Source organism: Loxodonta africana, chromosome 19 (assembly GCF_030014295.1).
Source record: "Loxodonta africana isolate mLoxAfr1 chromosome 19, mLoxAfr1.hap2, whole genome shotgun sequence".
NCBI classification, from domain to species: Eukaryota; Metazoa; Chordata; class Mammalia; order Proboscidea; family Elephantidae; genus Loxodonta; species Loxodonta africana.
In genome coordinates, this window is record NC_087360.1 from 45815546 (window position 1) to 45828841 (window position 13296).

The following is a 13296-nucleotide window of genomic DNA, read 5'->3' on the forward strand; positions in this document are numbered from 1 at the left end:
GGTGATTCTTTGAGGTTTATCAGTGAAAAGAGGGGAGGGGAGAGGGATAAGCAGCAACCAAAGTGTGTGTATATGCTGACAAGAAAGGAAAGTGAGGTTTCAAGAAGTATTAACAATGAAAACCCTGTGAATCACAACAGTCCTATCTACAGCTGATCGTGGGGATGGTGCAGAGCCAGGCAGTGCGTGGCATCACCATGAGTCAGGGGCAACTTGATGGCAGCTAACAACAACAACAGCAGTGAATTAGGTTTCCTTTCATGGTGTTCAGGAAATACAAATAAAAAACAGAATGAATCCCTTAGAAATAGCTTTTGGGGCTGTTCTCTTTTGATCATGGTGCTCCTCTGAGTCTGAACCACATGGGACACAGTCACAGCAGTCACATTTCAACAACGTTTGTGCAAGTATCTGCCTGCATCAGACCCACTGCAGAAGGCACAGCCCTACACCTGTACAGTTAGTTGGAAGGGAACTTAACTGGTCAGTGTGGTCCACCCCTCAAGGATGCTGAAATATCTGCAACGTGGACTCCGGAAAGGTCCTCAGAAATCTTCTCCTTATTTTGCAATCATAGCCAAAAATAAACACTTATTAAACACTAACTGTGTCTCTGGGTGGTGCAAACAATTAACACCCTCGCCTAATCAAAAGTTTGCAGGTCCAAGTCCACCCAGAGGTACCTTGGAAGAAAGACCTGGTGATCTACTTTGAAAAATCAGCCACCGACAACCCTATGGAGCACAGTTCTACTCTGACACACACACGGGATCCATGGGTCAGAGTCAATTCAACAGCAACTTTTTTTTTCTTTTAACTGTGGTCACTGTTCTGAGTGCCTTATACTCAATACCATGATCATCCCCATTTTCCCGGTGCCAAAACAGAGGTATCCAGAGGTAAAGAGACCTGTCCCAGGATACATAGACAATAGTGGTGGAGCTGGGATTTCAAATCTAAGTCCCAGGGATTAGCTACGATGCTGCAGTAGCCGGAGACCAGATAGCCCATGCTGTGGATGAACTTCTGCAGGCGAAAGCACACTATGAGCTACGGGGGTTAAACCGGCGCAGTGACTCTTATGAGTCACCTGACAAATGAGCCACCGCCTCTGGGTATATATTCTAGAAAGCCTGCTCCATGGCAGCCCAGCCTGGCCTGGCCTGTTAGGAAGCCCTTCCTTCCTAGTGTTGAAAGTTAAAGAAATACAGTACACCAATGTTCATTGCAGCGCTATTGACAATAACCAAAAAGTGGAAACAACCTAAATGCCCATCGATAGATGAAAGGATAAACAAAATCGGTACATACATATAATGGAAATACTACTCAGCCATAAAGAGAAATGAAGTCCTGATACATGCTACAGCATAGGTGAACCTTGAAGACATCATGCTGAGTGAAACAAGCCAGACACAAGGCAAATATGAAATATAGGTAAATGTGTAGAGACCAAAGTTTAGTGGTGGTTCCCAGGGGCGGGAGGGAGGGGATGGAGGAGTCTTTGCTTAGGGGGCACTGAGTTTCTGTTAATGGCGGTGGAATAATTTGGAAAAGGAAAGTGGTGATGGTTGCAAAACATGATGAACGTAATCAATGTCCCTAAACAATATGCATAGAAATAGTTGAATTGTCAAATATTTTGTTATATATATTTTTATCACAATTGGAAAAAAAAGAAAGAAAGTTAAGAGTTTGCCCTCCACAGAGTGGCTTCCTGACAGAAGCACCCTCTGAACTGTCATGTAGCGGGCCAGCATTTAACATGAGACTTCATTTATTCTTCATGAGTTGAGGATTAGTCCCTCCCCCATTTTACAGATGAAAACAGGGATGTTCAGAGAACTTACTTGAATCCACTTACCCCATGAGTGGTGAAGCCATGTTTTAAACCCAAGTCTGAGTCTAAAACCTGTTAACCAGTTCACCAAACTGGGTTCTGATGAAGCTTAACAGATGCTTTACGATAAAGACACGGTGCCAATCCCAGAGCCACATGTGCTAGGCTCCTCATCAGGTAGTTCTAAGTCCTGTCCTGATACCCCGCTTGCTAACCTGGACCCTGGAAAGGCCCTTCACCTGCCTGGCTCCCAGCTTGGCCAGTTCAGATAGGGTGCTGCCCTTGCCTGCCTTCCCTGGGCCATGTGGTGGCTGTGAAGCTCATGTGAGGCAGGGGATGAGAAAGCACTTTGAGACTGTTATGGCATCAGCACGCACAAGGAGATCTTCGGCACTTTGTGTCAATAGGAGACAAATGAGGATTAGAGAAGGAAACGATTCTCCTGGAAGGAGTCTCCATCAGAGGGAGGAGACCTGGGGTGGTTTGAGGCCCACAGGGAGCTGAGCCACGAATCAGTGCTTTCCCTGGTTTCCAAGGAGAAGAAGCGAGGAGAAGCTCCTTCCGCCCATCTGTTCACCCCAGAGGAGAGCCGCAGGCTGGCTGAGAAACAGATGGACTCACCTGAGTGGACAGGATGCCATGCTTGATCCCTGTGTTGTGCGTTCCTGACCCAATGACGCCGGCTACGGTCACATCTGACACTGCTCCCAGGCTGGGCCCACCAGGAAGAAGGGAGTGGGACACAAGAGATGGTCAGGTTTCCCTGGGGCAATAGGTACCCTTGGATTGAGGCACAATGCCCTTCAGAGAATAGATTATCTCCTGTCTGGGTTCTCTCCCCAAGTATACCAGAATTTAGCTTATGTAAGCTTTGCAGGCTCTTCCCCTCTCTGAGCCTCAGTTTCCTCATCTCAGTGGCCTGTCAGATGATCGGTGGGGGAAACATTCAGCTCTGAGTCGATTTCTGGGGTTTCGGTACCCTAGATCACCCTTTTCCTCCATCCTCCACCAGGCAACAGTACCTTCTCCACCAAACAAAGGCAAAAATGCTCCAGCTAAGACTTCTTGATGCAGCTTATCAAGGCTGACAAAATGTCTGTGGAGGTGACCTTGATCCAATCGCACATCCCAGGAAGGTTTGAAAAGCTGAGAGCCTATCTCAGCACCAAGGGAAGAAGGTGAAGCATGTCCTGTTACTTCTGCTCAGAAATCACTTGTGAGCTGTGTGACTCTGGGTAAGCTCTTTATATCAGGCCTCAATTTCTTCATACATCTGAGGAGATTACAGTTCCCTCCTCACAAGGTCGTGATGACAGTCAAATGAGGCAGCAAATAAAGCACCCAGCACAGTGTCTGACACAGCCCATTTTGTTCCCTTCCTCTTCCCCTTTATGATGGTTGATCTTAAGTGTAAACTTGGTGAGGCTGTGGTTCCAGTGGTTTGGCCAAACTCTAGACTAATTGCTGTCTTATAATGTAATCTAAGGCAAGGTAATATAATCACTTTCCATAATGTAATCTATGTAATGTAATCAATCAGCTGAAAAGTGAGTTTCCTTAGTGTGTGATCAGCCTCCAGACTATAAATAGGTATTTTGGCAGAACTCACTCTCTTTATCTCCACTCTGCACTCTTCCTATCGTCTGATGCAAGCCTGCCACCTGACCTATGGATTTTGGACTTACCAGCCTCCCACAATCACGCAAGCCAATTCCTCGAAATAAATCTCTCCATATCTGTATCTCTGCCTAAGTCTATCTATCTGAAGCCCTGGTGCACAGTGGCTAAAACCTTGGCTGCTAACTAACATGTCAGCAGGTGGAATCCACCAGCCACTTCTTGGAAACCCTACGGGGCAGTTCTACTTGGTCCTACAGGGTTATTATGAGTTGGAATCGACTTGACAGAAATGGGTAACTATCTGTCTGTCTACCTATCTACCTACCTGTCTACCTGTCTGTCTGTCTATCTATCTATCTATCTGTCTGGCTGGCTAGCTAGCTGTCTGTCTATCTATCATCTATCTCACTGGTTCTGTTTTTCTAGAGAACCCTGACTAAGACACCTACAACTCACTAGCTACAGATACTCTGTAAGTCCCCACAGAATTCTTGAAGCTGTGGTACTCAACGGCCCTCCAGGAATTACAGAATGGCATATCCTAACTCCCTGTAGAAAGGCAGATGGGCTTTATGCAGTCAGCCACTTGAGGAGGATGGAGTCCCCAGGGGGAGAGAGAGACATCATGAACAGGTCACAGAGATGCTTCTGAGCCCATCAATTAATGCTTGTAATTAATAAGAACACATTTCCTCCTGTTCTTATTGGTCATAGACTCTGCTCACAGGCCCCTGTACACCCCACACGCTTTGCTTTTGATCATGCTTTCCCCTTGCCTAGAACACCTTTCATCCTCTCTTTATTCTTGTTAATACCTAGTCATCTTTTAGGACTCAACTTGGGGGCCCCTCCTGTAGGATCCTGCCCTGATTGTCCTCCATTCACACATTTACCCCCCAGCCAAGGCTGAACTTGGGGCCTTTTGGGGCTTCAGGATGCCCAGAACACATCTTTGATATTGAAGCTATTGCACCATACTATGCTTATTGATTTGTGTCTGCCTGCCCACTTGCTGGGAGCTCCTTGCATTCGGTGTCCAGTTTTATTCATCTGTGTCTCTTCAGGGCCTGAACAAGGCCTGCACATGGTAGCTACTCTGTAGGTGTTTGGTCTTCTATGACCAGTTGGGGCAGCAGGAACAGTATCCAGAGTGAAAAGACCAGTAAGGCCTCGGGGCCTGTGATAAGAAAGCTGAGAAGAGCAGACCACTCACACTTGAAGGTCAGCCATAGGCTTCCATGTGTATAATTTTCAGCTGAAAAGAGATGGTTATCCAATGTCCCAAACACCTCTGCCACCTATTTCTAATGGTTGAAATCCCCCACTTAAGAGATTCACTCTTTTAACTGTGTTTGACTCCTATTTCAATGGAAAGCCTCGATATTAAACCTTCTCAATCACTGACCTTACATTTGTATGGAGGGGCAAGCGAAACCACAAGTGTGTTTGCTAGGAGGCCCTGTGGCTCAATCATGGTGTTTTTTGTTTTTCTGAGTATTTTGCATATCCTTTTTTTCTCTTTGGATCTCTAGAGTTGTTTATTGCAAGTTTTAAGAAAGCCTTAATCCAGTAGTTTCTACCCCTGTACCAGTCTGTTATTTAGTACTCAGCTCATTTCTGGCCTTTAAAAAATTTTTTTTCTATTCACACAACAGCCCCTGACACATGGGGGATGGAAGGAGAGGCCATGTGGGAGAAGAATGGGGACCCAGAAAGGGGGCCATGCCTGAGGAAGAGGTTTTCCCTTGCTCCTGCCAGATTCTGGGGAGGGGGAAAAAAACATTGCCATCGAGTCAATTCTGACTCGTAGCAACCCTATAGAACAGAGTAGAACTGCCCCATATGGTTTCCAAGGAGTGCCTGGTAGATTCGAACTGCCAAACTTTTGGTTAGCAGCCATAGCACTTAATCGTTACGCCACCAGGGAATGTCTGGTTAAGGCCAGGGCAGGGGTGACAGGAGCACTGACCTATGCAGGAATGGGGGAAGGGGCTCTTACTTGGACATGGCCAGGCCATGCTTGTCCAGCTCTGGGTGCAGGTCAGCTAGGAGGATTCCAGCCTCCACAGTCACCTGTTTCTTTTCCTTGTCCACCTGCAAGAGACAAGCATGGGCTGGGAAGAGCTGGGTAGTCACCAGCCCTTGATCCTACAGCCAGTCTCCAACGAGTATGAGTGTGTCTGTCCCAGCCTGTGGTCAACTTGAGCCACCTCCCTGTGTAGAAAGCCAAAGGGAACATGGGTGGAGCCCTAGAATGCTGGAGATTTGAGATTATTCTGCACAATCTCTTATTTTCCCAAGTAAAAAATGAGACCCAGGGAGAAGGGACTTGCCCAAGGCTGCCCAGCAGAGCTAGAAGTTGAATTCAGGTCTCCCAACTGCTAGGCCTGTGCTTTTCCACATACCCTCCTGCCCACCCCACCCCAGCCCCACCCACCCTGGGAAGGTGGGATTCATTTGTACAGTTCTGCAATGTCACCAACTAAGGAGGGCCTGCCTATTCCTGCAGGGTCATGGCTTTGCTAGGCAGCGCTCACATTCTCTACTTCTATTCTCACCCAGGGCGACTTAGGCAAAGGCTAAGAAGGGAAGGGGAAAAGGAAGAGGAGCGACATCTATGTGATGCGTGCCACAGGCAAGAAGCATGCTACGCCTTGAGATCCCCGTGGTGTCTTTGGGAGGTAGGAACAGTCTCCACTTTACAAGGAAGGAATGGAGATTCAGGAACTTTAAGTCACTTGCCCAAGGTCACACAAATATCAGTGGCAGAGCTGAGATGAGAATCCACATCTTTCTGATTCCAGAGCACAAGCTCATCTCATTGACCCGGAGCATGGAACTCAGTAAAATCAATTGCTGGTGCTTAATCTTCACTAATTAGCAATCAGAGTCAATTACTGCCATGACTGAAGCCTTGACCAGAATGTTTCCTAAGAGGTGGAAACCGTCAGCCTGAGCAGATAACGAAATATTAGACAAAAGTACAGACCTCTGTAGCAGGGCTGGGTGAAGGGGTAGCTATCAGGCAAAAATTCTAGCTCAGGGGAGCTGGCCCTCGGGTCAGAAATTCTGACATATCACGTACTGTCTGCACCTGGACGTACTGTCAGACACCTGGCAGCCACACATCAAGTGTGGCTGAATTGAGTGGGCAGGATCCCAGCATGAGGCTTGGCATCAGAGCCCTGAGTCTGTGCCCAGCTCTGCTACTAATCGGCTATGTGACCCTAAGCAAGTCGCTCCCTGTCTCTGATCATCAGTTTCTCTATTTGTCACACTAGCTAAGTGCCACTTTAGGCCCTTCTGGATTTGTCATTGTGAATCCATGTTCCAGGGGCCTGACTAGATTATCTACTTTTAGGGAAGTAGAGAGGGGTCCTTGGCAGGAGAGAATGGACATCTACTCAGTGGCTGCAGACCTGACAAGAGGCCTGGGCAAGCCCTGGGAGGGCTCAGGCATGGGTGCTCAAGGGTGGGTCAAGGATCAGGGTGTCAGTTTGGGGACTCAGGAGCAACAAGGGGATCAAGACTGTGGGGTCTGGGATGAAGGCCTTGGACGGAGGTAGAGGCTGGAACAAGCAGAGATGGGAGCTGAAGCTTCCACATACCTGGAGAATGCGATTCATCTTGCCCATGTGGATCATGAAGCCGTCAGTACAGGCGATGTCTGAGGGTGAGTGGCCACCACCTACCACCTTCACCCGCTTGTTCTGCTGCCTGGCTAGGGCTAGCACCTGCCAAGGTAACGCATGGCTGAGGCCCCAGCTCAGAGCTGGCTCAGGGCTGACCCAGACCTTCCTCTGTGAGGCAGCCAGAGGAAGGCAGGGGCTGGGCTGCATGAGTGGCAGGGGCCCCATGCTGTGCATCCCAGGCCTCTAACCTCAGGCTGGCTTGAGCCCGCATGCAGGCCACTCCAGGAAAGAGAGCCAGAGACAAGGGCCAGGAAGTGAAACAGGATGGCGGACCAAGGAAACTTTCTAGTGTAGGGCTCTGGTCCTCTACCCTGCAGCTTGAGGTTTTTCTAAACAGACACGTGATCACACGCTTCCCAGTACAAAACCTTTCAACAGTGCCAAGTGCCTTCAGAATGGGGTCCTCCAGTCTGCCTCCCACACTAGAATGAGGGCTTTCTTGGGCAGGCACAGTGGCTTCATTGGACTCTGTATTCCCAGTGCTTGACCCATACCCAGCATAAACCGGCAGTCTTTAATGATTGTTGACTGTAAGTAAATAAATGAGTGAATGATGTAACTTAAATGAATTCATTCACTTTTACTATCATGTCCTTACTCAAACACCCTCGTAGGGATTTCTAAATCTCTGTTCCACAGAACAGTAGCTTACATTTTATACCACAAAGGGTTCCAAGGTTAAGCAGGGTTGGGAAAGGGTATGAAGCCCTGGCCCTCATTCTCCCCTTCCCCACCCACCATGCACATTAGCATGTTTAAGACCACAAGAAACTTGCTTAACTTTGTCTAACACCATCTTCCTCACACTTCCTTGACCACATATTTTAATTTTCTTGTGACTCCACCAGCCCTCCATGCATTGCCTTCACCCTGGTAGTAATTCACAGTTGTGTAGCCCAGTGCAGCTTAGGAGATGCCTTCACACACAGCTGTTATGCCACACCTCCAGATTTCCTTCCGCCTCTGACTCAGAAGGAAGCCAGCATCCAAGGCCCTCTGCAACTCAAAGCTACTCTACCTTCCCAGCCCTCCCCTTCCGTACCCGCCCCCTCACCCCCACCCACCACCCCCCGCCACAGATACATCTGACAACTTCCTAGACATTGTCCTCGACTTCCTTGCAGGTGCCATTTCTCTCATTCTTCCCCTCACTCAGAATGCCTTTCCTCATCTCCTTCTTGAACTCTTATTCGTCTTGCAGGCCCCAGCTTAATTACTGCTTTTCCTTTATGTTGCTTTTCCTGTGTGAGAAGTTGCCAGAGACAACTTGAGAAGAAACCAGAGACAATCTCTGGTTTGAATCCTGACTCAGACACTTACTAATATGGGAAAATTACAAAGGCTTGCTGGACCTTAGTATTCTCATCTGTAAAATGGGGCTAATAATCACTACCTCACAATAATCACTGATGAGACAGTAGATAGGAAGCACATGGTACAGAGTACAGTCATCCTCCGACCAACCTTACACACACTCACATACATGCACACACACTCTGTCACACACCCATGCACACAAACACTATGCACACATGCATGCATAAACACACACACTCCGTATGTGGACACACATGTGCACACACATACTCTCTCACACTCCACACATACTCAGAATAAATTTCCCCCTCCTCTGGTGCTGGCGGGTCAACTTCTGCATCCCGTGGCGTTAGCTGTATGCGTGTCTATCTTAGGTGTAAGACTGCAAGCCCTTTAAGGGAGAGATTGGGTCTTGTTCATTCATTTATTCAACAAATATTTATGAAGTGCTTCCTGTGTGCCAGTTACAGTGTGGGTGCTCAGAATACAATAGAGAACAAGATAAGCATAGTCTTATACCCTTATGAGAAAGAAAAAAAAAAAGATAATATTCAAATCAACAAAATAATGGCAAGTTATGAAAATGCAATGAAAGAAACAAAACAAGCTTAGGTAAGGAAAAACGGGGAACTATTTCAGACAAGGTGGTAAGGAAATCCTCTGAGAAGGTGAAGCTTACCATGAGACCTGAAGGATTAAAGGAGCTAGTCATGAGGAAAGTAAAAGGATGCACGCTGCCGGCCAAGGGAACAGCAAGCACGGAGGTGCTGAGGCAGGAAGAGCTTGGTTTGTTCAGTGGACTGAAAGAAGAACCATGTGGCTGGAAGGGAGTAAGCAAGAGGAGAGAGTGACTTGAAGCAGGCCAGAGAGGCAGGTCCAGGTGATGCACTGCCTTGTGAGTTCAGAGGAGTTGAGGTTTTGTTCCAAGAACAGTGGAAGGCCTCTGAAAAGTTTTAGTCAGGGAATTTACCCAATCCAGCTTAACATTTCAAGAAAAGCACTTTTGCTGATTGTGGGCTATGGTCTATAGGGTCTGAATGGAGCTGGAGGTCCTGGGGCTGGGCCATCCTGGGCGAGTGTGGAGATGGACACTCACCTCTCGGATCTCCTCCACTGAAGTGGGCTGATAGTACATCTCCGGGCAACAGCCATAGGTCCGTGCCCAGTTTTGGAACTTGACCCCTTTGTACCCATGGACCTATACCAGGAAAAAGCCAGGTCTCAGCAGGTGAGCAGCTGCAGCCTACCTGAGCCCCATCCCACTGTCCCGCCACTTCCTGCGGTCTACCATCATCACTGCGGCTGTAGAGATGGGAGGCTGAGGCCACACGTCTGAGCGCCAGTTCCTTCTCTGAGGGTCCTCAGGAAGGCCAGACATGCTTTGGGAGCTCTAAAACCATGCAGCTATGTGAGGGGCTTTCTGTTGTTATCTCTCCCTCACGGTCAGATGTAATGATCACAGAAAACTCTTCTTAGGCAAAGGGGGAGAGATGAGATCAGAGGTGGAGCCTGGAGACAGCAGGATTCAGGGCTCCTGGCCCCTGGTTCAGGGCACCTCAGTAAGGGCCCAGGCAGTAGGTATACTCAGGCCACATAGGGTGGTTGAGGAACGGGCTGCCTGAGCAGCCCTGGCAGCCTGGGAAGGGCCTCGGCTGACTCTCAGCTTTGCATGCAGGCTTCTCCAGCAGGGAAGGGACACGCCTGGAAGACTGTGTGGGTCCGAAGGAGTCCACAGCAGTTTTCCTGGCCTCTAGCCACAGCCATGGAGTCCTGGGGAGGAGGAAGAGATGCCCACTGTGTGCTAGGCACTGTGGTCGGCTCTTCTCCATGTCTTATTTAAACCTTACAATAGTGTCACAGAATGGGTAATATTACTCCCATTTTCCAGAGCAGAAACTGAGCTCAGCCAGGTGACGTAACCTCACGAATTTCACATAAAAAGTTCAGGTGCTGGAGTCTAACCCAGGCCTTCCCTTCCCACACCTTTCCCAACACCCAGTGCCTCCCCAGAGCCCCAAGTCCAATTCAAGGTGATCCCTCTGGCCTCCCCCTGGCCTCACGCTTGACCTAATTTTGGAGGCCCCAGCTCACAGGCCCAGCCTGCACCATGTGCCCCTACCATGGCTCCAGCAGTCAGTGGCAGTGGCTGAATCTGGCTCCCTCAGGGAACAGTGTGCTGGGCAGCAGAGCACAAGAGCGCAATTGAGGGGCTGGAGCAGGCAGCACACACCTCACGCTGGGCTCACTCAGGGCTGACTCTGCAGCTGCCACACCCAGGGGGCTTTAGGGCTCCACAAGGTCAGTAAACAGTGTTGCGATAGGCTCCACCCCAGCAGAATTAAGGTCGTCCCTGCAAACAGTAGCTGAGGCCTGCCTCCTGCCCTGTACGGGAAGTGAAAGGGCAGAGTTTAAGAGGTGGCTGCTCTGTTTCTAGAAGCTTCCTGAGTTCTGACCCTAACCTTAGGGATTCTGGAGCTAAAGGACTCCCCAGTCCCTAAACCAAAAACCAAACCCATTGCCGTTGAGTTGATTCCAACTCATAGTGACCCTATAGGAAAGAACAGAACTGCCCCATAGGGTTTCCAAACCTATAATCTTTACGGAAGCAGACTGCCACATCTTTTTTCCAGGGGAGCAGCTGGTCAGTTTGAACCGCCAACCTTTCAGTTGGCAGCTGAGTGCTTAACCACTGCACCAACAGGTCTCCTTCCAACCCCTAAACTGGGTCCTTAAATACCAGTTAGGTCAGGGGAGGGTGTGATCCAGTGGGGCTGTGGGGGCTGGCCAGGCTACCTATGTGACCTGGCTTGGGAGGAGGACACATGTGGCGCATGTGCAGCTGAAGTCTGAGTCCACGCATGTGCGCATGTGTTAGCTCATTGGTTACTGGCTCACCCCTACTGGAGAGACATAACACGACATTGGTAGCTGTAGCCCAGGGGGACAAGTGACACTCAGCCCAGCAATGTCTTCTAGTAGAGATCTTCCTTTCCCCTGACCCACGTTGGCAGACCTGGATTCTTAATTCATGCTTTGCCAATTAACTTCTGTGAACCTCTGTTTTCTCCTCAATAAAATGGCAATTTCACCTAATTCTCAGGGTCTAAATAAAGATTATAATATATAGAGAGAGAGTAGCACCAAGTCTGGAACACAATAGGTGCTTGAAATGGTAGTAAGCTCTTGCATCCGCCTCTTAGCTACATGCTTGCTGGTGGCAGGATCCTTGGGAAACTGTTGTCTGTACTCCCATCCCTTAGCTCAGTGCCTGGCACCAAGCCAGGACCCAATGCACATTTGCGCAACGAATGAATTAATGCATCGTTACCATCTTGGCTTAGCAGATTTTTCCAACCTAAGAAAGAACTGGTCTCTGGTGGGAAACATGAGCAATAGCTCTGCAGGCTTGGGGGAGGAAAGGCTGGGTTGGAAGGATGGAACTTGGAGCCCAATACACAAACAGAAATCCTGGAAAGGGGGAGTCAGAGTTACACTGGTGTCCTCCAAACCAGTATTTGCACCAAGCTGCTGTGTTTGTGTGTGTGTGTGTGGGTGGGTGTGCGTGCGTGCACACAGGCTTGTACCCCTCAACCACGAACATAAACACTGAGGTAGGAGCGGGTAGGGCTGGCAGCAATGCACTCCCCAAGGGTAAACCTGGATCACGGAGGTGCTGTTATTTTTGAACCTTCAGCAGCAGGTTGAATCATTGAGAGGGAGTCCCAGAGCCAGGAGAGGAGTCTTGAGGAGCTTGGGACCACAGACCAGAGATGAGTGTAAGGAAAGCGCTGGAGCCCAGGTGAGTGAGTCCATGAGTTTGGGGTCTCTGCTGCTGAGGCCTTCGTGAAAGAAAAGAGGAAACAAGGCCTGGCCTTGTCTGTTCCACTTGGGGCTGTCCCTGATGGAGGCAGTGAGGCCCCTCCCCAGACACAGCCTGTGCCCTCCAGGGCTACCTGTTCTATTGCCTGAGGGAAGAGAGCTGGGGGAAACTCCCCGTAGAACCTCAGACTCCTTGCCTAGGAAAGGCAGGGCTTGGGGCTGGGGGCAGTGGTGGGTGGGGCCTGGGAGCTGGAAAGAAGCACCTACGAGGTTGGTTTCTGCCCCTTCTGCATACTCACTGCCCAAAACCCTGGAAGGTGGCTTGGGGGCTGTTACAACACGGGCCACATCAAGCCCCTGGGAAGAGGTGCGTGGCAGGGAGGGGAGGGAAGCAAAAGCTTCAGCCTGGTACCACCCAATTGGCTTCCCACTCCCCTCTCCTGCCTTGTTCCAACTTCAGGCAAAGTACACCCTGTTCCTCATCCACAAATTCCTCCTCCAACTGGGGATGCATTTCTGAGCCATCTCAGAGGTCTGCTGCTGGGCGATGTGGGGCTGGGCTTTTGCACACCCAGGAACCCCCAGAGTGGCTCCCTTCTCTCCTCGGCTGAAGCTTTCCAAATGCCAGGATTCACACACAAGGTGTTCTTTCTTCACCTCGTGTTACTGCCCTTGGATGGAACACTGCCTCCCCAACCCCAAGCCAGTCACATGAATTTTATAAATTGCTTTTATTGAGAAAAATTAAATTACATGAAAAGAAGTATAAAAATCAGCAAAAATGGTGTATATCAGTTAACTCAAATCTGTGTTGTCATTATCCCACCATGAGGTAGTTTATGGCTCAGTTCTTCTCATCTGAAGGACTCAGCTTGTTCAGTAATTGCTGAGTCTTAACTTTTTCAAACATTTGCTGGCAAGCAAAATTAAATTCTTTCAATAGCCGTTGAAGCTTCTTTTTAGATTTTCTCTTCTCCCAGACTTGTTAATCGGTGAAAATGAGTTTTT

General features: G+C 49.1%; 1 protein-coding gene across 1 annotated transcript in view; it reads right to left on the reverse strand.

The window, feature by feature from the left end:
• Positions 1–9847, reverse strand: part of LOC100658302 (L-gulonolactone oxidase) — a 50259-nt gene extending 40412 nt beyond the window's left edge. Inside the window, exons 1-5 of the mRNA XM_003412362.3 lie at positions 9758–9847; positions 9566–9667; positions 7069–7194; positions 5460–5554; positions 2462–2552 (exon numbers count right to left, since the gene is read on the reverse strand). Coding sequence (XP_003412410.1) covers positions 2462–2552; positions 5460–5554; positions 7069–7194; positions 9566–9667; positions 9758–9847 — 504 coding nt within the window. The remainder of the gene's footprint in view (positions 1–2461; positions 2553–5459; positions 5555–7068; positions 7195–9565; positions 9668–9757) is intronic.
• Between the last annotated feature and the right edge of the window lie 3449 nt (positions 9848–13296).